Source organism: Balearica regulorum, chromosome 15 (assembly GCF_011004875.1).
Source record: "Balearica regulorum gibbericeps isolate bBalReg1 chromosome 15, bBalReg1.pri, whole genome shotgun sequence".
NCBI classification, from domain to species: Eukaryota; Metazoa; Chordata; class Aves; order Gruiformes; family Gruidae; genus Balearica; species Balearica regulorum.
Window position 1 is genome coordinate 6,513,411 of NC_046198.1, and position 24,535 is coordinate 6,537,945.

At 38.5% G+C, this 24,535-nt stretch overlaps 1 protein-coding gene across 3 annotated transcripts in view; it reads right to left on the reverse strand.

The window, feature by feature from the left end:
- Positions 1-24,535, reverse strand: part of GRIN2A (glutamate ionotropic receptor NMDA type subunit 2A) — a 189,699-nt gene that overhangs the window by 67,915 nt on the left and 97,249 nt on the right. For all 3 annotated transcript variants that reach the window (XM_075767712.1, XM_075767714.1, XM_075767713.1), the window contains exons 4-5: positions 18,782-19,374; positions 8,327-8,441 (exon numbers count right to left, since the gene is read on the reverse strand). In XM_075767712.1, coding sequence (XP_075623827.1) covers positions 8,327-8,441; positions 18,782-19,374 — 708 coding nt within the window. The remainder of the gene's footprint in view (positions 1-8,326; positions 8,442-18,781; positions 19,375-24,535) is intronic.

Consider the following 24,535-nt stretch of genomic DNA (forward strand, 5'->3'; position numbering starts at 1 on the left):
TACCTCCTCAGTCTTCAAGCCATCACTGCTTAGAAAAGGGTACCAGAGGACAACAGGGAGTTAAAATACTGCACAGGCCTGCCAGGTTGCCAAGCTTATATTTGGATAGGGTGGGAGATGGGTAGAAGAGAACTTTTCTGAACATAATTTACATTCTCCTAATTGCTTGATGAATACAGCTCAGAAAGTGGGCTTTTTACTGTTCAAAACATAAAACCACCACTTGAAATAACTTGTAAACAGAAATAAAGATTTTTTTAATAAAGGCATTGCACTTATAGTTCTGGACTTGCTATCTAGAAATACATGCTAATTTATCAGAATATGCAGAGATAAATTTTAGGTAAAAGAATTTGAACTACTCCAATCTATTATATTGTTTTGTTTGGGTTACTGATTCATAGAATTTGAAATGTAAACTTTTTTTTTCTCTGAAACAGAATGGAAACATGTTTAAGATTTGAAACCTTTGTGCTGGTCAGGATAATCATTTCCCCTAGCTCCTGGAAGCAAACCTGTTGCCCCAGAGAACATGGCTAAAAGCTCAGCTCATTAACAGTAGGCAGCCAGAGACACGTCCCAACTGCAGCAAGAAGAATCTCACATATTTGAGTTGGTATGACAGGCCCAGTCGTCCTGAATTTAAAATGAAGCCAATATAACATAAAACATTTCCACTTGGTGTAGCCACTCCCTAATGACAGGAAATTCAGCTGTAGATGAATCAGGGCAGTTTGCTCCATCTTACCTGCATCCCTTTCCTCACTTATTCCTTTCCTCTTTCCTGGAAGAATAAGAACATTTAAGATCCTCATCAATCCCCATTTTGGTGTAACACACAGTCATCTTCACCTGCAACCATGTGCTGCTACAAAATCTCCTGTGCTGAGGAGTCATCTCCTTAGCACCTCTAGGCACACATAGAACATGGAAAAAATATAGCTATTTTTGTAAAATGTATTCTATAAAATCTCTTTTTCATTTAGGTAACATGACTTTTTTAGAAGGCTGACCATTTAATAGAGCGTATGGGAGGAATGTTTGGACTTCTGGATTATGCAACCTGAAAGATGGAACTACTGAATAATTCAAAGACAGGTCCGAAAATTTGATTTATGTTCCAACCTTAAACCAAATTAACTACATTTAGTTACAGTCTATAGCAAGTTGAGCAATGGAGAAGAGACTAGAATTCTTAGAGTGCAAAGAGCACAGAAGTGTGTCTAGAAAGAGAGCTCTTCTGCTTAGACTTCCTAAGAATCCAATTAACATTACTAGAGAAATTAAAAGTGAAAATGAGCTTATTCTCAACAGATACAATGGAATATCTGTTTCGCTAGACTAAAAAATGGAAGGGTAAGGTGGAACTGCATTAAGAAAGATTTTAAAGTAATAAACACAATAATGTGCATTTGTAAACCAAATATTTAAAAAAAAAAAAAAAAAGAAAGAAAATTCAAGCTGAAGATAATGCTCAAAAAATGCAGATATACTCTGTTATGGAACTGTCCTAAGCTGCATGCAAATACCTTTACTATGTGGAAATGCTACAAAATATCCAGAGATTTATGATAAATTTCTGTCATTTCTAGTTAGACTGATAATGATGTAGCCTTGATCCCAGAGAAATACAGAAGATGGCCCTCACTTGAAAAAGGGGCAATAGAATAATTTTTGGGAAAGATCCTGCTCCAAATTATAAAAATTCTTATTTATAGCCAAAAGACCAGGACTTGCATAAAAAATACGATTTCAATAGCAAATCAAACCCTTGTTTCGCTGTTGTAGGTGCAAAACTCAGCTTCAAGTATGGACTTGCAATGGTACATATACCATTGTATTTCCTTGAACATTCCTTCCTATTTTCTCCATCTTCAGATGCAGTCTGGAATATTCCCATTGGTTTATTCTCTACAGAATACAGGAAGGAAAGCAGAAAATAGCTGAGAGCATGGAAGAGCTTGTTTGGTGTCAGGCTGAATTAGCAATCATAGGGTCCTCATCTCATCCACCTTACAAACTCACTCTATTACATAGATGGTTTGATCACCTCATGCATGCCTACTTATTTTTTTTGAAGATTGCAGCCGAGGAGGGTGATAATGAAGTATTTGCTGTGGTTCTGTGTAACAGCTAGATGAATATAGCTAGCCTAAGACAGACAACTTGCAAAGTTACACATTGCTGTTCCTCACGTAGTCACCTCTCCTGCTGCAGCCTAAAGCAGTCTCTAAATAATACAAGGATGATTGACATAATCCTAATCACACACTCTCGCAGAGACCATTGAATCAGAGAAAAAGAGCAAGGCCAGATCCTGAGCAGAGAGAGAAAAGAGCAGAGTATGTTCTGCCTTGCGTGCCAACACTGGCATGAAAAGAAAGTCTGTCACACCGGCATTTCTCACAGAAAACAAACAAATAACTCGGTCCTATCACCCTCTTCCCAGCAGATGGGAACTGTACGCAATACACAGTCATCATCCTTTTGTAAAAAAAAAAAGTTATGTGACAACATGGATACTAAATGCACTCCCAGGACTACCCGACCAAACCTTTGAAAGGAGAAAATTTTCAGGGATATTCTTTCTACATTAAACACATACACATATTGCAAACATATTTCTTAAGCTGTCTCACTTTTGTGAAGAATATACTGCTGAGCAAATGCAAAATCTAACTCATTGGGCTTTATAGAAAAACTGTTTATTACTTTTATTTCATCACGCTTTTCCACTTAAAAGGAAGAGCTAATCTGGCAAGTTTTAAGTCAAAAACTAGAAAGCATAAATTGGGTTTGTCAGGTTAGCAATAACAGGCAGCTGCAGAACAAAGCACAAGAGGAAAATCCTTCCTCCAGATAACAGCATCTGTTGCATACCTTCTGCTGCAAACCGTTGTGTCCCTTCACATTTCTGAAGGTCCGTACTTCACAACAACAGTCTAAATTTAAATGACAAAATACAATGCGAGCACTTTCATGCCTTATTAATAGGGAGTGGTTTACAGTCCTGGGTGTTTTGAAGACATCCATTTAAAGCTTTGAAGTTTTCAAAATTTGCTGCAAAATCTCATATGGGGTATGCAAATGTACCGCTCTTCCCTCAAGGCTGCTCCTTATGCTGACAGGAAGGCACCAATACTGCGACCAGCAGGGCTCAAAGGAAAACACAGTACCCAGAGAGATTAAAAACAAACAGGGAGAACAAAAAGCTACCACCTCCTGTAGCCTCATTTTTCAATGCAGAATTAGTAATTAGCAGTCACCAAATCCGCAGTGGTTGGTATAATTTTGGTACTGGGAAATGTCCCAAATAACTCCATGCAGCGCAAGAGTTCAAGCTCATGCCAGAGAAGCCATTTTATGAGTTGATTATGTCATTAGAAAGGAAAAGAGCTAAACAAATTGACAGCCCCTTCCTCCCTGTGACAGAAGACTTTTTGTCACCTCTGCATTCAGTGAAGGTCTTACGGCTCTCCAGAACTGTCCACATGGCCATATCTTTACCTCCAGAGAGAAAGAGCTACCCTGAAAGTCTTTCTACTCTTCTACCTCCTCTCTAATATTAGCTGTAAATAACAGGAGCAAAGCACACTTCACCACTGCTTCCCGTGCTAGCTGCGATTCCTTTACAGCAGCAGAGAGGAGGGAACCACCCTACTTGGGAATACGGGATTTAAGAAATGCTGCATAATAATTGGTGCAATTCAAACAATTCTGTACAGTAAAGGTCAAAGGAAAGGCCTTTAGGCTAAGTTAAGCTCACTGATACAGAAACAATATGCAATTTTCACTCGACGCTAAGTGTCAGGATGGGCATATTTACAGGAAGACTAAATACACTAAGCAACAAGGGTAGAACAAAGAAAATGACAACCCAACAGATGTTAAAGAGCATGCTGTTTCTGCTATGGGCAAAGATAATATATCATGTAGGCCACAGAGCTACTGACAAAAGATATACCAGCACATGGATGATTAGATCATGCAATTTCATCTGTTATAGTAAAAAAATATGCATTTTTTCACAACTTTTAGGGAATGCCTATCATGAGGCATCAGGATCCTTCAGCTGTCACAACCCCTGCTCTGAAATCAATTGAGATTTCCCAAGAAACTACCCTGTATCATCTCAGTGGCTTTTTCTTATCAGAGTACTCTGACAAAAAGCTCTGTCAGAACTGACCAAGTGTTAGGTTTTTCAGTTCTTGTCCAGTGAAGTCTCAGCTATATCATTAGATATGATAGCTGTCTTTTCTCGGCTACATGATGGTGGATGTTAGTAGCCAGATGGAGCTCTCTGTGAAGACCTTGGCTCATTTATTCCAGGCAGGAATCACACACCCTCTGCCCACTCATTCCTACTCAGATACAAATGTGTACAACCTCATACAGAGCTTGTAAATCTGACATATGATAGTTAATCAGAGCAAAAGTTCTACATTAAATCCTGCATTACTAGAAAGTTAGAGATGATTGATTACATTTAGATAAACCTGGATGTAAGTAAAGGTTCTTGCAGTAGCATTTTAATTAGCAATTGCGCTGTGTAGTACCTGTGAGTCTTGCTTCTTGTAAAAATTCATTGGATACAAAAATGTAGGATACATATCTCACAAATTCACCCAGAATACAGACCACCATGGTACTTCTATCTCCATCTATCTGGGAGCACCATGAAAAAAAATTGGTTTTACCCTGGAACTCATCTTTACACATGGAATACACTCATCTTTAAATGCTATACAGTCCTCCCTACCTTATTTAACATATATGATAAGCACAGCTAATTAAACCACTTAATTTTGCCACTGCTAATAACATTCTAGTATGTAATTTTAATATCGGATTAACTGGGTTTATTTCCACATTAAAAAAAATAAATAAAAATGACAAACAGGCTTTGAAGTTTGCAACTCAGTGAGGTTAACGGGCTGGGTGAGACACCCAGGTCACACACATCTCACTGCGATAAGCTTAATGGGGGGGTTGCAGTTGGTACTGCTGGGTCTCTGAGACTTTTTCAGCATTAGCAGAGTGTTCCTGCAGCGCTTTGGTGATATTTGGGCAACACTGTTAACTCTGGCAAATGTATCAAGTTTCACTGAAACAAGCACATTAAGCTTGTCTTCTTAAAAATCTATTGCCTGAGAACAGCAGCCCCTTTGCCTGTTCACGATTAGCAACAAGAATATGAATGTTGATGTCAGAAGTTTGAGTAGCTGCTTTAGGATCTGTCAAAATCTTGCTGGATGCCTGCTGAACATGCCCAAAAGTGGTTTTCAGTCTTCAAACTATTATCATCCAACCAGCTTTTTTCAGAATCTGATATGGGGCAAATCCCTCGGTCAACCCCATTTATATGTGAAGTTACCGTTTCAAAGTTTTGATACAGAGTCATTTGTAAAGGAAAAGGAACTTCTTTTCCTAGGGGTAAGATGTATGCTCTTCAACTATGGTTGAATGGATTTTCTATAACCTCAAGCCTTGAGTCAAGTGTATCAGTTTTGAGACCAAGGAAAAATTGTATTTACGTAAAAGCAGATTATTATACTAAAACCAAAGAAAATTGAGTTTTAATTTTAAATCTTATATTTTCAGGAGGATATTGGGTAAAAAAATCTTCACATAAAACACAATTACACTTTCTTACATAAATAATAAAATAGCTACTCACAATTTCTATGTACATTAGTTATATTATAAGGATTAGCAGACTGTTGCATTGTCAGTTTTTCACATGAGTAAATCATTTAATTAGATTCTAGGACTTGATGTTTTCCACATAGGATTGAGGATATTTAATCAGACTTCAGTAAAACAATTCCATGATACTCATTGCAATACTGTAATTGGAAGTAAAAGCATGCGCCTGTCTGGAAACTCAAAGCAGGAAATGTTAGATCTCAGATAAGGAACTTTGACAGTTTTGAAATTGAGCAAAACAGCACAAGAAGAATGGAACGAAGAGAAGGAAATCAGCTAAGAGATATGGGGTAAAAAAAGCAACTTGGAAAGAATGTCGAGACAACACTAGAGAGATGTTCAAATAAACCAGGGGGTGGGCAAGGGCCTTTTCATGTCTCTCAATCAGAGGAACTGTCCTGTTATTTCTGAAGTGCATGCTCTGCTGATACAAACATGGGGTGCTCCAAGATAGCCGAGAGCTACATCCAGCTTGCCAGGATAATTGATTAGTCAGTTTATTTGTCTTCATCCACAGAGGCAGGGATCAGCTTGTGGTCAGAAGAATAATTCTGGTGGTGACAGCCTGTTCTTGGCCGCCTTTCACTTCCCCCCTCTGACATAATTAAACCTGGCCCCCTTCCCATTGTCCTACGATAGAGAAGCCGACACGCAAGCTGCAGCTAGGGGCAGGCTGTCTCTACTGAAGTAACTTGCCTGGCTTGCTACCAAATGGGCTCTAAAGCAAAGGGGCAGCTACAAGCAGATGCCTTAATTTTGGGGAGGCAGAAGCCTCCCTTCAGTCACTCTTTCCTCCTAGAAGCCCCTCAAACACAGGGATGAGCAGGAGGGGATTTATCGGATGGAGAACCATGCACAACATAAGCACCAGCCTACAGAGTCTTGTAGCCCAGCGCAGCAGGTGGAGCATGCACTGCTGCCATACAAGATGCACAATCAGATACAACAAAACCTGCACCAAATCTTCCATCCGCTGCTAGGGGAGTCACTTGAAGGTTAAAACAGTTTCAAGTTATTTCTTGGAAATAATGTCGGTTCATATATCCCGCCTTACTTTGTTGCTGTTAGCTCATCTTTCAAAAACATCAAACCTATCTGTCTCCCCTTGTCCTTTAAATGGCCTCTTTAGAGCAGTTTCAAGGTACACAAGGTATGAAATTATTATACCATAAGCATTGTTGGCTGCCTCTCTAACAATTTTCTCCCTTTGGTGTCTCATACTAATATCGCCCATGTAGTTTAATATTTTTCTAGAGCATTACATATGATATGCAGGCTGTTGAAGAATTTTAAAACAGGGTAAGAAATTTTCATAATGGTAACTGAGCAAAAGATTCCTCCAAAGATTCAGATTGACACATTTGGATAGGATTAAATTTATCCAGAGAATTAAATTTGCATCAAATGTACATCAAGAAGCACATAGCATAATCTAGGACTACTCTCTGTGTTTCTGCATGACTAGCATATTTACTGAGATGTCCCTCAGTAATTCTTATTTTGTCATTATTATTCAACATCATGAAGAGTCTTGCAGTCTTACAAATTGGAGTTGTAAGTTGATTTTATGGGATCCTAAAACTGTAAGAAAAAGAGTTCATACATTTCAGCAGCAATTTAGATAATGCAGGATCATGCTTTATGAATTTAAAATAAAAGTCTGTGAATGATGTCTCACATGGCATCAGTTCCTCAGATCCCCCGTTTTTAAAACATGGGACCACAAATAGCCTGCAAAACTCAGAGCCAAAACAATCACAGGCGGAGGTGGGAGTTTAAAAAAAAAACCAATAAAACACTCGTGATAAAGTCTTCCTTTTATTACTTGCATATGTGTTTAACCCTGATATTAAGACATAGAGGTTTTTCAAAAAAAGTGGGTAGCAGTACCTGGTCTCAGTAAATTCATTTTGAACAGGGAAGATCTAGAGAATCAGCCCCAAGCTATGTTTTGATTCTAGGTCGCTGCACTCCATTTCTTTATAGCATATCTAGGAAAATAATATTATTTACTCTTCACAGCAACTTTTCCTTCTAGTCTATATAGAGGTTTATGGAGATCAGTCACCTACCAGAAGAACACAAGTCAAAATTCTGATTTTTTTTTTTTTTTTTTTTTTTAGGCAAACGTTATAGGGATTATCCTGCAATTCGACAGAAATTTCATAGTTTACAAAAAAAAAAAAAAAAAGTACTTTTACTCTCAAAATCTGTCAAAGAATATAAAAACCAGCAAATCAGCAAATAATAGGAAGGACTGGAGTTGTCAAGGTATACAAATCCATCTAATTTTAGATAGTTAAGGCCCAAGTTTGAGGAGATTTTTCAGTCATCTATTTTATTTTACTAAACTGTAAGAAGAAATGCAAGATGTGTTTCACAGAAATCTTATGAAATCCTTGTGGTGTATCTTCACTGATATGTTGCTTTCCCTGTTAAAACTCCTTAGACCTACTCAGAATAAGGTAAAATTATCTTTTCTGAACTGTTGTGACAAACCTGTTACAGCAGACTATCATCGTTGACATCCGTGACGTTAATCTGTCTCCTTGTCATTAATAGGGTTCTACCAAGTCTCGCCCGTCTCCTCTCACGTCTCTTACCCAGAGGTAATGCTCACCTTTTCCCATTCGCGATCGTTGTTCAGTACTATCACCACCAGCCTGGGGTGTGCTTGATAACCATCTGCTGTGAAGGACAAATCTTTACCTTCCCAAGTCACATTCATCATAAACCTAGAAGGCAAGGGAAAAAAGGACATTAAAAAATTAATAAACTGTCCAGCAGCTAATGAGCAAGCTCATTCAGTCATCAGAACCACTGATGAAATACATGCACCAAATCCTGGTAATGCTGTGAAAAGCCTGCGTTTGCAGTATGGGGAGTCTGAGCATTTCAAGGCAGTCCTCAGCAGAAGACAAAGCAAAATATTGTTTACATATGATTTTTAATGCAGACATCATTTTTAAAGCAGCTACAACGTTATGCATGACCTGTATACTCCATGAATAATATTTCTGGCATTTTGAGGAACTCACCAGTTTTTCAGGGCTAGTCTACCTAGTTTTTCCATATCCTGATTAGCATGTATAGTTTTTAATTTCTAAGTGTTGCTTTCCATTCATCATTGAACCATATACCCTCTTTTCCAAAGCATTGTCCTTTTGTTGATTCAGAAATGCTGGCAATCTGGCCATCTAACAAACTTAACTTTCCTTAAAAATAATTTTCTCTCAAAATTTTCCACAGACTTATAACATAAATTCATATTTATATTTGCTCCAATTCCACATAGCTTCAGTGTTTCTCAGAGAGAACAGATTGTTTCCACCGCTCCAGGGTCAGAGTGAGTGATGAGAAATTGCAGTTTTTATTTAAAGTGCAAATACAGGGAACTTACTGCCAAGAGACTGAACCACCACAGCACACAGGTCAAGCTCCCCAGACTGTGATATTGCAAAAATCTATCATTTTACACATTATTTGAAATTCCCTCACCTAAAAAAATCAGGCATGAAAGCGAAAAGAGTAAAAGGCTGGTATTGGCATTGGTGTTCTTTGGTCATGTTGAAAAAAATCAAAATTCCAGACTGTCAATGTGAGCCTCACAGGGCTATCCCATGGGTGAGAGGTAAGTAAAGCTGCAATTCAAAATCTTGGAGATCCCATTGCACTTCCAGAAGGTAACATGCTCTCTAGCCCATATGCACGGTCTGAAGTTATTTGCATTGAATTGCACTGAATTCTCAGTGTATTGCATTGAATGAAATTCAGTTCAAGCTTTCACCTAGATGCTCTCCTGGAATTCAGCTCAACACCAATGTCATTCCACCCCTCAGAGAGATGTCTGTGGAAGGGCGTTAGTTACTCTAACTATTCTTCATACATTGCTCTGTAATGTTTTACCCACAAAAAATTGATACTGTGGGTCTGTTTTGGTGGTTTTTGGGGGGAGGGGGGTGTTGGGTTTGGGGTTTTTTTTGTAACAGTAGTAGTGCTTTCTCCTGGTGAATCTGAAAGACAAAATTCTTCAGCTCCATATTCAAAGAAGGCAGCTTTACATTGACATATCTGCCTGAAAATCCCAATAGCAGAAGCAGACTAAATAAAAGTATATAGACCCAGAAAAAATAATGGCATTGTATCATAACAGTTAATAATTAAATGTGGACTGTCCTAAACAGCCATATTAACATCATTCAGCACCAGTTTGACAGCAATTTGTAAATTCACCCATCATAATAAACCATATTTTGTGACAGACTTTCGGCGTGAAAATTTTCCTCTTGGCAGAACTTTGCTTTGCAGTTGAACTAATTTCCCATATATTACTTTTTTCATCCAGCACTGAAAGAGCTTACGTGGGAATAAAAAGCTGGTTTGCCACCTTGAGAGGAAGTGGCAAACCACCAGACAGAACTTGCTTGTGCATACATGTAAGAAACCAGCACAACCTTTGCTCACTGCTGAAAATCAAATTCACTGTGACTCAAGGAATAAAATGCCCAGGAAGCCACTGCAAGGGGAAAACAAGGACATACTGTGAAAAGATGCACTACTTGTGTTCATAGTTCTGCACCCTCCCTCCCAGGTTCTCTCCCAATTCATACACGTGAAATAACACCTTCCCCAAGGAACACATCAACTTACGGGACCAGGCAAAAATCACCTCATTTCAGTAAAACCAAAAGCCAAGCATTTTGTTTTCTCCTAAGGGTTGGACCACAAACATGCATGCTGTACCACATCAGGCTTTTGTGTCCAGTTGGGTTTTTTAATTACATAGCCACTGGTGATTGGACTTGAGTCAAATCCTTCTTTTATATAGTTTGGTAGGATCGCTACCCTAGATTTCAAACACCACTCATTATATTTTGGGATTAATATGCAAATGACCTAGCCTAGAAGCTAGTCAAGGGCCTTCACGAGATGCAGTGCTGTAGCTGCAGTAACGTTCAAGTGTTCCAAAAAGAAAGTTGAACCACAAATCTAAACTGAAAAATTGAACTCAGTGTATATTTTTAAACTGTGAGAATTTACCAGCCATTTAGTAATGAAACACAGTTTGCAAGTTAAAAAGAAGTCCCTAATGTGTACAAGGGTCTTAAAATCGTATTGTCTGAGTCATATACAAAGGTATCAGTGAGTGACGCAGACTGAGCTACCCCAGTTTCTCAAATTGCAGCAGTAGAAAAGAACTTCAAAGAGATTTTTGTTTTCTCAAACACACTCTTCTCTACAAAATTCATCAGCTGCCTGTGTTCTTCAGAAACCAATACCTACAATCTACATTCCGTTTTGAATTGTCATTTTTTCCTCCACAAAGGACAGAAGTTACTGGCCAAGATCCTAAACTGCTTGTCTTTATGAAAAACAACTGTATGCTTTTCTGTTCCTGGTTAGGAAGAGTGAGGGAAAGAAAGTATTTATATTCTATGTCATTCTTATAGAGTTTTAAGCCCAAGATTAATTCTGTGCAAGATATCTTTGTTTTCTGAATTGGTCAAAATATATTTCTGAAGTAGTTTTGGAATTGCATATTCCTGTTCTTAACTAAATGAGGTGCTTGATTATTTGAGCTTGCTACTTCAAGGGGGCAATTCAGCATACACATTAGATTAGTAGTTAATCTGCTTTCATACCTCATTAATGCTATAATCTTTGCAAAAACATGATAGCAGGAGGCCTTGTGATGATATTATGACACTGAAGTCTTAATTAACTTTTGCAAGCTGAAGTTTGTGAGTAAGATTCCCCAGGTGATACATGTATGAAAAACGGGATTTTGAGGAGCAGAAGTTAAGCTATTCTCATACTGAATCCAAAAGAGGTTTTTATCATGCAATGAACCAAGTCTGTACTATACATTTCAAGCATTTTTAAACATTTATACAATTCTTTTTTCCTTGTCACCTTCCCCAACAAAACTGAAAAGAGAAGTGTTGAAACACCACAGCAGAACACTATTCCCGTTGTATTTACAGCAAGCATTTGAAGCACCAAGGTTATAAACTGCTCTGTAGTTTAAGGTTTCCAACTTAATTTTTATAGACTCAGAAAGATCAAGTAAATCACATAAAGCTTCAGATCAATGCCAAACCTATGCAATATTTATCCAAGTCAAAATTCTGGCTCTATCCAGAAAGACAGAACACATTTGAATAAGGTGGGTTTTCCTACCCTGTAAATATTCTGTCGCAACTTCATTGACTCTAACTGCCATTAACAAATGGGGGGAGACTTTGCCAAAAGGATCAGACCTCAATTTTCAGATTACCTCAGTTTTTAGAAGACCATTTGCTAGGGTACAATATCGCTGAAGCAGAAGCGCCTTTCTAGCCAGTTTTCTTAGAGAAGACATGGACCTTCTTTGCCCATAAGGTGTTCGGTAAGGATTCCTACACTGCATGAAAGCAGTTGAAACCCCAGCAAAGCCACGAACCCTCCTGGAGCAGAATTTTTGAGACATTCTGCTTCTATGTTATACAACAGCAAACATGTTTGCAAGCTATAGGATTTCTTTTGATGTCCTTGGACCAATGCAATAAATTAAAAATTTTAAATTAATTGATCCCTTAAAAATCAATGCATACAATGTAGTTGTGATAATAATTATACATATGACCAAAAAAATGCTCTCACCCAAACTAATACGGTAAAAAATTCACTCTTCTCCCCTCAAAACTGTTTGGTTTTGATGTTTTCTCCATTTTTCTCTATTTCATGTTTATTTTCTTTTCATCTGTCCACTGAAACCCGAATGTGAAACTGTCTGTGCTACAATCAAGTTGTGAAACTGAGTGCAATTAGTTATAACAGCTGCTTGTCCTACAGAAAGGATCCTTTGGTTTCTCCCCTGCCAAGGTTTAAGCCTTCTTCCCCACTAACCTCTTTTCATAACATTACAGCATCTACCAGTAAATAAATTGCTAGTCTGGGGTGGAGGGGAAACATGTTGAATTTCCAGGGTTACCTTTAAAACCTTCACTCTGGTGAATACGAGTGTGATCACAGGAGAAACTGCTCTGACCTCCAGCTGGTCAAAGCACCAGGGGCACCCCCAGGGCACCCGGGAGGGGTGGCAGGGCGCAGGTGGAGAGCCTGCCGGGGGGCTGCAGAATGGAGGGGCTGCGCACCACACAGGAATGACACCTTTAGAAACCAAACGGGTCATGCAAACACCCTCAGCAAGTGTCCCACGGTTTTAAAAGCAAGTTTAGACACAGGAAGCGCAGACTGTCCCAGATGTCCTTTCTTCTGGTGACTCTGATATTTGCTCCTTCCTTTTTTGTTTTATAATGATAATTTTATACAGATTCAGACTTTTAAGAGGAGAAATTCAGGACTCTCTGGGCTCAGGAACAGAGCCAGCTCTGCAATAACAGGCTGGTTTATCATTAGTATGAAATCCACCCAGTATCCAGCTCCCAAACAGATCGCTGGCTGGGAAAAAAATAATGGGTAAAGCAGAGGCATTAATGAAAACATATCACTCCTAAGCTACCTCCAAAGAAGAGAGCTTAGTTACTAGACCTGGAAAATAAAGCACGCGGTCTCATAGCTGCAGGGAGCAGAAAGCCTGCGGGACTCCTCACTGCCGTGAGTTCAGACCCACGTTTCCTGTCCTCATCCTGCAGGCCAGATAATCAAACTTGATAAATTCCTCAGGTGCCATCACTGGGGACTATCATTTTTTATTTAGTGCTTTCTTCACCATGGCGCAGTGTTTCAAATCTGTGACAACTGCAGGCAATGAAGAGAAACAGCAGAGACTTAGGGAAATACAGGTTTCATAAAGGAAACTCTCCCCCTTCTCTCCCAAAGAAAGAATTTCCAAACTGAGATTTAAAGCAGATGAAATGCCTCACAACCATCATGTCATCTGGTGATATTTCTCTTTCCTCCAAACAGTATGAACCAACCATTTTAATAATCTAGACAGCCAGCCTGTCTGGGCTTGACATTCATCCAGCATCATACCTAAAAAAGCAGAAGTGAATCCAAATTTTGCCTTTTCTTTATCTTGTTGAGGCTCTGAACTGCTGAACTTCCTTATTATGATTCTTCTGTAAAATTTGAAAGATATTTATCAATAGAAACCCCAAGAAAAATGATTTATCATCAAGAAACAGATTTCATAAAAATATCTATAAAATTAAATCAAGAAACACTGAATGTAGAATATATAATGTGTGGTCTGAAGTACATATAGAAATAGGTCTGAAATAGATCACTATTAAACAAGGTAGCAATGCATTTTTCAAACAGAGAAGCTTTTTTTTAAGACGATTTTATATCTTAAGCTATGTAGGATTTTTTTTTTTATTTCCTAAATTCAAATCCTTTGCAGTGATGCCAAGAGTCTCTTCTTCCTCTTCGTGCCTCCTCCTCCACTTCCTCCAGCCCTCACTCTCCTGAATATAACTCTGCAACGATACCCTGCTTTGGAGCTGTATCTCCCTAGGCCTTGAGCCAGCATGGATGAATAAAATTTTGGGAACAATATGCTCAGTGACTGTGAAAAAGGAATGGCATGCCAACTACTTGTACCTCCTGCCTGCTGCTCCTTAAAGCATTAGTTGCCACTAGGTCTGCAAAAGTCATTTTGCCCCAATTCTGCCAGACAAGCGATGAAACACTTGGGGACCCCTTCTGAAAAGGGGGCAAGGGGAGGGAGCAAAATTAGAAAGGGCCCAGCTGCCTGGGAAGGTGCCGCTGACTACCATAACGCATAAAACACCAGAAGGTTTAGTGAGTTAATGTTGCTATTATTAGCAATAACATTTCATAAAAAGCAGTAATCTGGTTACATTTTGCTCCACCAGCTCAGAAACGTCCCAAACTCTTCCCCATGAAGCCGCCTGGTTTCCTGCAAAGGGACGGTGTCTGCAGCAGCTCCATCTCCAAGAACCTTCACTTACATTTTGAATTTCGAGGCCTGGTTTCAGCCCTGAAGGCTGGCTCTGCTCAACTCCAGAACAGAGGCCATGCTTGTTCTGTTGTTTTTCATTTTGTTTTAAATATCACAAAAAGAGGAAAATGTTCTAAAAGTCCCTAATCTGGTAACTGTTTGGTACCTTCTGCTTCCTGAACTGACCTAACCCGGGAGAAAATTCTGATACAGATTTTCTATAATTTCTTCAATCATTTCATCAGTAAAACAGCACCACGTCAGAATCGCTTGGGTGGAGTGTTTTCCTCCACAACCCCTCTTCTGTTGGTGGTGAAGATTAGTTTTACTTTTGGAGGAACGTGACAACAGTTCAATCAATTCAGTTCCTGCTGTTCAATGCAACTATATGGAAAATGCCCTCATACTATAGAAGAGGGCAATTACTGCACATGAATTAAAAGAAGTGCAAATACCTAGTTGTTACTGTTTAAAAGCTGCTCATCAGCAGTAAGTCAGACTGTGTATCCCTATGTACCAATCCAATTGCTGCACCACTCTACTACTGGGTTTCCTGATCAGAAAGCATTCCCACACAAACTAGTGAGGCCAAGTGAGATCCTGCCACTGACAAATTTTTTTCTTGTTTTGAGTATCTTTTCTCATTCATTTTTACATGTTGACAACAATAATTTCTTGCAATCCAGAACGTCTGAAATTAGTTGTTAACATCAAATCTAGGACTGGCAGCTTGGTCCTCATATGGAGATGCTTGCCTAAATAAGCTGTCCTCGCTGGAAATCTGCTGCTCCCTGGATCCCTGTGGCCTCACTGCTCCACGAAGGCTTGCAGCTTTCATGCCTTCAGCCATTTAAGTGCATCATCCCCGTTTGGATTTGTTTCCACAGAGCAGCCTTCACAGTAGTGAAGGAGTAGAATAAGCAAATCCAGCAGCAGCATCAAAATATTGAAGTTGATGAATGAATATTAGGACTCGAGCAACTGAAGACAATGCTGTCTGTAGCCATGCTGTAAGCCAACAGCAGCACAACAGCAAGGACAAGCAAATGAACTGTATGGTAGGCCACGGAAAGACAGCAACATTGGGTAGCACATTTCAAAACACTGTTCCCACCAAGTCTCCAAGTTTTTAAAGTAGGGTGACTCAGGGCAGGATCAACTAATGTGTTTGTACCTGGCCCTTTGGACTTCACGTTGCTCCTGCTCCCTGGCTTGATGATGACGAATAAAGGAAACCATGCTTGGGAAGGGTGTGGAACAACAGACTGCCCAGAGCAGTTTGGACAGCTTTCTAACCCTACACCTTCACTACCGAACGTAAGATGAGTCTCTAAATCCTGCATATTATTTGGTTGTATTTGGAAACTGAATGTAACTAAATATAAACACCGTGTGGTAAATACCTGACCACCTATGGACAGACACATCTTTTTGCTTTTCAGGATAATGACAATAGAGCAACAGCTTTGTCATCCCCATCCATCCCCGCACAGATCAGAGTGGTTGGAAATGTTGTGAGATGTATCTCCCAGGGTTATGACTTTTATACACAACATGAGTACTCTTCCAGACAAAGCAGAAGCATTTCTATTCACAAAGCAGCAGCATTTTCCGTGATGACTGGCAGGGTTATTTCGTTTTGCTGTTTGTTTGCTTACATGTTTTCCTTTTTTGAGAGAGAGTGAGCATTTGTTCAACTGACATTGCATTAATGAGCTGCTAATTCTATCTATCCTGCTGTGCTAGTGCCAGTGTTGCACACAATAGTATTTTTCTGTCTTGGAAAAATCTGGGTCTTACACAGATGGGAGAAGATGATCTGAATCAATACATATACATATGTATGTATGTTTTTTAATGCATTGAAAATGATCCCTGTATTTTATTTTAAATCCTTTATTCATAGGGAAAAACTAGTTTTCCCATGTGTATCAGAAATGAACGTTGATCAAATCATTCAAAAAACTAAAGCAAATCTGATTTTTTCTGGGTCTAGAAAGCAAATAAAAGCATCTTAAAATTGCAGTGACAGGGGAAGGATAAATTGTGTGCTTTGAAACATATATATCTTCAAACCAACTTAATACTTGAACAATTTGAGAAAGAGGGAAGAGGAGCTTTCACTTTATGGCTTTCTTTACATAGAATTTCTTCATAAATGGAGATGAAAATCGCTATCTAGATCGCACATAAAGCATTACCAACCTCCTTTTACAAGCAAATTAGCTATTATGGCATAGCCTTAGAATACTATACTGGCTTTAAAGCTGAATTAGACTGTCATTATAATAGATGGAGTCTAAAAATCCTTTTTTTTGCTCCATTCTTGAGCTTGGTTTTGCTCAAGCATCACCTTACAGATCCTCTATCCAGCTTTCCGCTGAGTTCTCTGCTCCTGAGCTCACAAGCAGGGTCCCTTTCTGCAACCCTACTTCTCCAGCATTGCTTTCCAGCACAAACAGGGAGGCACAGTACAGCAGATCCCAGGTCCTTAGACTGCTTACAATTACTTCAGCCCTTTTCATTGTGAGGATGCTCCAAAATCCTTTGTTTGTTAGCATCATATACATTTATTTTGTAGTTTAAAATACAAAGCTGTGCTATCTGTGACCTGAAACTGTGAAGATTACATCTCAGAATAAAACCCCAATTTAGGCATTGGTTTGTCCTGTGAGGAGGAAACCCAAAATTGAGAGATGAGGATAAGAAACTGCAATGAATTTACGTAATTCACCTTCGCATGGACAGACTGGTCAGCTCCCAGAGATTACTTAGCACTGCTACATGCTTGTATATACTTGCTTTTCTTGCAGATTATATGTGACAAGAATAGTCTTGGGGAGTTATTACATAAGAAGAACTACTTAAAGTTTATTCATTTTAGTGTAATTCTGACATTTCTAAATTAAAAACAGCCTGTTTCTTGTTCTTATGGTGTTGGAAAAGCTCAAAGAATCTCCAGTACGGAAAATATATTCTCACTTCATAGCTCAGTGTTTTGCATGGGAAGTGACTTTATTAACCACAGTTCACTATATTACCACTTCTCCTATTAATAATTTCTCTGTGCATCATGCACTGCACACTCAGAATCTCCTGGTGAAGTCTAATCTCACTGCCCTAATACTCACAAGCCCTATTCTTGGAGTCATACAGATTTAATGAGAAAAAAATGTTTGTTTGAGAACGACAGCTTATGCTGAATACTGAATACCTAACTCAAGTCTACACTAGCGTATTAGCAAAACAGTGGGGTAGGTGTCTTTTTCAAAACAGGTTCAAGTTTTTGCAGCACATCCAACTGAACCACAGTATTTTAAACACTAACACTTCTGTCGACAGAACACAATATAACTTCACAGAAACTGGTGTTCAAATATTACTAGTGAACTTCTTTCTTTGTACAGATCCCACAGTTAAGTTAACTTGGTTAATGGAATGCCATTAGCTCTCACTTATCTGGCACTGTGAGCACATGGATTAAGAAGAACCATATGAGGCTCATACTGGGTGCAGGTAGGATAAGTCATCCTGGCAGTGCCTTCCAGCTGCTCCACCCTGACACGAGTAACCTTGCAAGGGCTTTCCCGGAGCCGTGCTGGACCAGAGAGCCACCCCAGTGCTACCTCTTGTCACTCCCCAGGGGCAAGTGGGGCAGCAGGAAAAGAATCACAGATTTTCTGCAACACCTCTGATAAATTTGTATAGCTGCCTAGCTAATCTAATACTTCTATAATTTCCAGGGACACCTCTTCAATGCTGCACATCTCTTATCTTCTAAACTGTTACCAGGTTCCTTCAGATGCAAGTGATTCAGGCACAGCCTCCAGAGCATTTTGGCAATTTTAGCTCATAGTTAAAGTACACAGCGGCATGATTTTATTAACTCAGCTTCATATCCCCTAAGACCAATTTCTGTCATCTTCCACATCAAATCCAGAGCAGTATTTATTCTCCACAGCACATAACATCATTTCCATGCACACAGTTATCAGTGCAGCAAGTCCTATTGCATGTTCCCTTGGAACATTTGAAAATCGTTGCTTAAAAATGGCATGATGGGATTAACAGAAAACAATATTCTCCTTCAAGAAACATAATGGCAATAGAATGGAAAATTACCAAAGTTACGAAGGGAAAAAAACTCAAACCAGTAAGACTTACTTGTGCAAGGTGTGAGATGGACGGTCATTTTTCTCCAGTTGTCCATAGCAGCTAGTTTTTGCTTCAGGAATGAAGGAGTATTTTTCCAGCATGGCTGATGCAGCAGTGGCAATAATCCCAAGGCCATCCCGTACCCGAGCTTCTAAACTGTAGTCCCATTCATCATAAGATGCTGAAATGAGTCCTGAAGGAAACTCCTTGGGAGTGATTTCTGTGTTACCACTAACCAGGCTGGGAACTATCCAAAAGAAATCATAGCCAGTAAGGCCCAGGGAACGAGCCTCATCCAGTATGTAGACAGCTTCATCCTTGGAACAATAAAGCAGGATGACAGATGAATGAATTTTCTTCAGCTGAATTTGGGTCTTGGCGTCTCCAAAGGCGGTATCAAGTATGATGACATTCTGCATGTCCCAGCCCACAAAACTATTTTCTACTGTGGTCTTAATGACATTGATGAAGTCTCGATATCCAGGAAAGGTGGTGGTCACCAGAGAAAACACGTGCCAGTCATAATCCTGCATGATCTTCAGCATGACAATGGCTTCTTGCTGGATGGAAGCCCCAAACTGGAAGAACGTGGACATCACATCCTAGAATACCAAACACAGTGAAAAATTATTACTTTTGTACAAGTCCGAAGGGAATAGAACCTCTAATCCTTCTGCTCTCTTTGGTCCACCATGGTTACCAAACTTTCATAGCGTCCAAATACCTTTCTGTGCCTTATCATATTCGTATCATTAATAAGCAACACTGATCATAACTAAGTAGAACAGCTAATTAAAATATTTGCCAAAATGTGACAAACAGATATTTGCGTAGGAAATTTCTGAGTGCTTGATCACTTGAAGACAACTAGTCAAATCAGTACTTACTGAAGAAGCTCCCTAGAGACAGCCACCCACTGTTAAATAACTCATCTCCAGCAGGTAGCTTTAGAATCATCAAACTTATTAGGAATGTGACCCAATAAATTAATATCAATTTTTAGTTACAATGGAAATAAATTGTAATGCACGTGCTGTATACATATGAAGGAGCTCTGTACTTCCAGACCTAATGTCTGAGGGTTACTTCATTTCCACAGGTTCATTTGACTTGGTAGAAGCTGTCAATCTCTGCAGAAGTAGATTTATTGTCCCCAGGTACAGAGTCCACTCCTGTTCATGGGCTCACTGGTGATCATGCTGCATTCAGAGCACATGGCCCATTGATGCCTGATGTAGAATTAACAGAATGGGACTCCGGGGACAACCAGCAAGCTGCCGGTGTCCTCATTAAAGGACTTAACTGGAAGTAAATTCAAACAATGGACACATAGTCTGTAACTGGTAGCTGCATCGCCTGACACAGCTGTGCTGTCAATTTGCTACAAGACTTGTTTCTAATATTTGTCTTAGGCTTTTACAGTATTCATAACATTTTATACAGCATAAGGGCAGGTGCCTCTTATTTTAACAACGTCTATCATAAATAGGCAAGCAATAGTATATTTTGTCAGCACTAAATTTACGAACATTTTCATTGGTCTGTTTTTGCCAAGTTACTGTAAGATCTAAATTTATTTTTTAATTTTACGTTCTAGATCTATATACATCATAATTATTACAGTACCAAAATGATATACAGTAAGCTATATAATTCTTTGTTTTCATTTTACTTCAGTAATTATTCCTGACCAGTAGAAGCAACTTATGTGCATCATTTTCAGATACAGAAAGCATGGGCTCCTGCTGAAATAAAAGCTTATGATGTAAAAATAAGATATTAACCATGCAAGATTTCTTATGTAGCCTTTGTAGGAAAGAGACACACGGTGCTTTTAATTTAAAGAGTTTTATGAATGCAGTTGTGAACTACTATCCTATTTTACACTTGCAGGGAACAGAAACAGATTAATTGACTTAGGTTTTATGGCAAGGTGGTGTTAAACATACAATTATTAGTGAGAACAGTAACTCAGCTCTACACATTCTGTATTTCATCTACAGAAATCTATTCAGAGCAAACCGAGTGTCTACATTTTTTTTAATGGAAGATGAGGAGTGTTATTACTCTAAGTGTTACGAACCTGACATCAGGATTTTCTATAGCTTGACAGCAATACAAATCTTAAGACTGGTGTCAGACCGTTGAAGACTGATATCAAAGGTACAAAATAGGCACCACTGGTGGTAACGGTATCATCTGCCATGGCTTCTTTGGTACCTCAATGACAGCATTCTGAATGCCAGTGCCAAATCTGCAGTGGTTTGGGGTTAATTACAGATGTTATAAAACATATTTGTGAGAAGAATTGAATTAGCAAAAGCAAGATTTGATTGCTGAATGCTTCTAGGAGCTATTTCCCTGCACTGTATATTCAAAAATAAACACACAAACAAGCTTTTCATCTGGAGACTTACAGCTAAAGAAAACCAGCACACACAAAATCTGCTCAGAGTCAGCATTTAATGGTTTGGTTACTGATTTACTATTACAAAGTAAATTAGATATCTAGAGACAATGCCATGAATCCAAGTTTGCTGTTGCATCCTAATTGAACATAAAAAAAATATTGTAATGCAAAGTAAATCTTTCAGTTTTCTTCTCCAGCTCTTATTTTATCCTGGTTTTTACTTGTGATTATGCTAAATAACAGTAAAAATAAATATAATAATTTAAAATAAATTAAATAGAGTGAAAGGATATGAGGGAAACACTCTACCCCATTTCTATAAATGGTTTATGGCTAATAATGTAGTAGACTAATTCTTTCATACACCTTGGTCCTTCGTGCATCACAGGAACTTCTGCAATAAGGCAACTGAAGATGAAGTCTTTGAGGACAAGAAACAATGTACATGGACATTTCCAAGTGTGACCTTTCTAACCAGTAAATACAGATTTTTAACCTGGAGCAGTCCTTGTCACCTTCCCTGGCTGTGAACAATGGTCTTGTGCACAGCAGCCTGTGCCACCATTACAGAAGGCTGACAACACAAGCCATGTACTAAAAATAAATCCTTTCCTTTTGTAAACATTTTGTTAGAAAAATAGTTTATACAAGGAGTTTTGATTAAATGTTTTTGTAAAGTTCATACCCATATTATATGAATCCTTTTCACAAAATTATGAATGTGAACTTTAGTCAAAACCAGACAATGAATATCAATTTGTGATCAGAAGGATGAAAAAAATTGTAATTATATGGTGAAAACGAGTTTGGGTTCAGGAAAAGTGGAGATACAAATATCACAAGATTCTCATTCGAAGAAATTCTGTGTAGCTCCACTGATTTCATGTGATGCTTTTATAGAGCTGAAGACCTGACTGTATGTGTTTACAAAGAATCTGAAACAGATGGAAGATTACAAGCGAATTGCAGCCTTAGGAACTTCACCAGATATTTAAATGCCTATAGGGACAATATTCAAGGACATGTTATCCATTAAGTTGGGGGGCAGGGGGGAGAAAATTTAGTGAAGAAACAGCAAACAAATAAACTATAAGGGATTCAACTACTGTATCCTTAAACATCTACAGAACTATTCATGCTGGAGTTTTTAGAGTTTCACATTCTTCTTTTGTTTTATACAGACTTAGTATTTTGTAACATATGTAGACTTTACGTTCTACTTTTCTATAATCAAAAGCAAACTAAAATAACACTTGTAAAAAACCAAAATTATTCAGTTATTTTCATTGAACTGTCATCTTGTCATCTATCAAGCCATCCATCTAAGTCATTGTAATATCAGAGGTGCTTTAAATGCACATCAGAAATACGTTCTTTTTCTTTCCTCGTGGCCCCATCTGTTGATATTATTTGTAGAGGATGCAAGGAAACTGTACCACTTATCCAATACAAGAAACTTATACAAAGCAATTCCATAGATAAATCTCAAAGCATGAAACTGCCAACATGTTATACTGAAATGAGGAAACGTTTTCTTAGAAGTAATTGCGGAAATGATTAATAATGCTTTATTTGATTTTTCTGTCCTAGCTTCTTAGCTGGATTCTACCTCAGCCATCTAAACAAAAAAGAGTGATGAAAAGAGAAGGAAAAGATCAAATGAAAACTTTTTGTTTCATTCTGTCTTGCAGGTGAACATACAGTTTATAGAAAACATCTCCCCATATGTTTCACACCAGAAGGAAGTAATCCTTCAGTTGCTTCTTGTTTCATGTTATTCTTGAATTTTCTATACAATGTAAAATTCTGTCATTACAGGAGAAGGGCGCTTCAGCATTCCCATGCCTGTGCACAAAACAGAGCACCTCTCTGGTGCTGTCATTCCACAGACTAATAAATTAGAGTAAGTTGCTTTTTAATTAGTGTACCGAGTCTATAAATCTGTCACTGTTGTCAGAATTGCACATTTCACTTCCCCAATTCCAACAAATTACAGGAATATTTCTCTCGAAACCTCATCCTCAGCTATTTTCATGACATCTTAGTTTCCTAGCTCCAGCTTTTCCATGAGATCAGCAGGGCATATTCACAGCTGCTGTAACAGCTGAGGTAAGCCCTGAACAGTAGTTTATGCCTACTAGCGAAAAAGCTGCGATAGTTGGTTAGTTAAAGAAAGAAACATTTGTTATCTAAAATAGTGTACCTTTTGTTAAATGAAAATGAAATGCTAAACCAGAACAAAATAGAGGTCAACATAAGACCAAATTGATTTTCCACTTGGCAGACTTGTCAAGGACAGTTGTTTTGCTGGTAAGACAATATTATGACAGGAAGCAAAATACAGTATGAAATATAATTTAAAAAGCAATCCAGAGGATGATTTTATTCGGCTAGAAACAAGACTATTATGACAGGACTACAAGTAGGACTTTAAAGTTATCTTAATTACTTCATTCTTACTCACTCTGTATCTTCCACAGAGATCCAGCAAAAATTATTTTTCTCCCATTTTACACCACTGTAATATTCCATATTTATAACAGATTTAAGGCATGTGGTGCTAGGTCTGCATATACAGTGCAAACTGTTTCCTGTTTAATGAATTATAGTAGTTATTTGGCATTTTTATGAAGACTGGAAAAACTGAGAGCCAGAGATTAGTCATGAATTTAAGCTGAATAATTTAGCATCACATCAGTAATATACAGAAGGAAATTATTTGTACCAACCTCAAATGTAGGTAAATAAAGAATCTTGCAGTGTGTTAACTTGATACCAATTTTGTTGGATTACTTGAAATGATGTAATTATCCCCAGGTGAACTTGAAGTGAATTGTGTTTAGCTGTCATAAATATCTAGGTTTCAACCATACAGTCTTCCTTTGTGCTATTATACAGACCCATGCAAAACTTTCAGTAAATGCGAACACTGAAGTGAAGGAGCTGAAAGGAAAACCTTTCCTCCCAAGATACCCTGCATATTTCTAAACTCTGAAGTTATTAAATTCCTGCCTCTATTCATTAACAGTATATAACGTGCAATTCCCAACACAAACATCTCACTGAGGTGCCCAGGGAGAAAACTCCCCCATTATCACCATGGGAGCAATTTGGGGGAAATTATACAAAATTATGTACTTTCAGGCAAAGCAGAGCAACATGTGATGGTGGAAATAATTTATTAATTATTACAAACAGCAGAAAAGATTTGCTACCCAAGGACCCGTCACCACTCTGGCCTCACATGTGGCAAAAACATGCATGACCCCCACCCGCAGGTTTCTGGGCTGATACCAACCCCTCCTTTGGGAACTGCGCTCCTGCCCTCCCAGGTGGGCTACAGAGCCACCCGG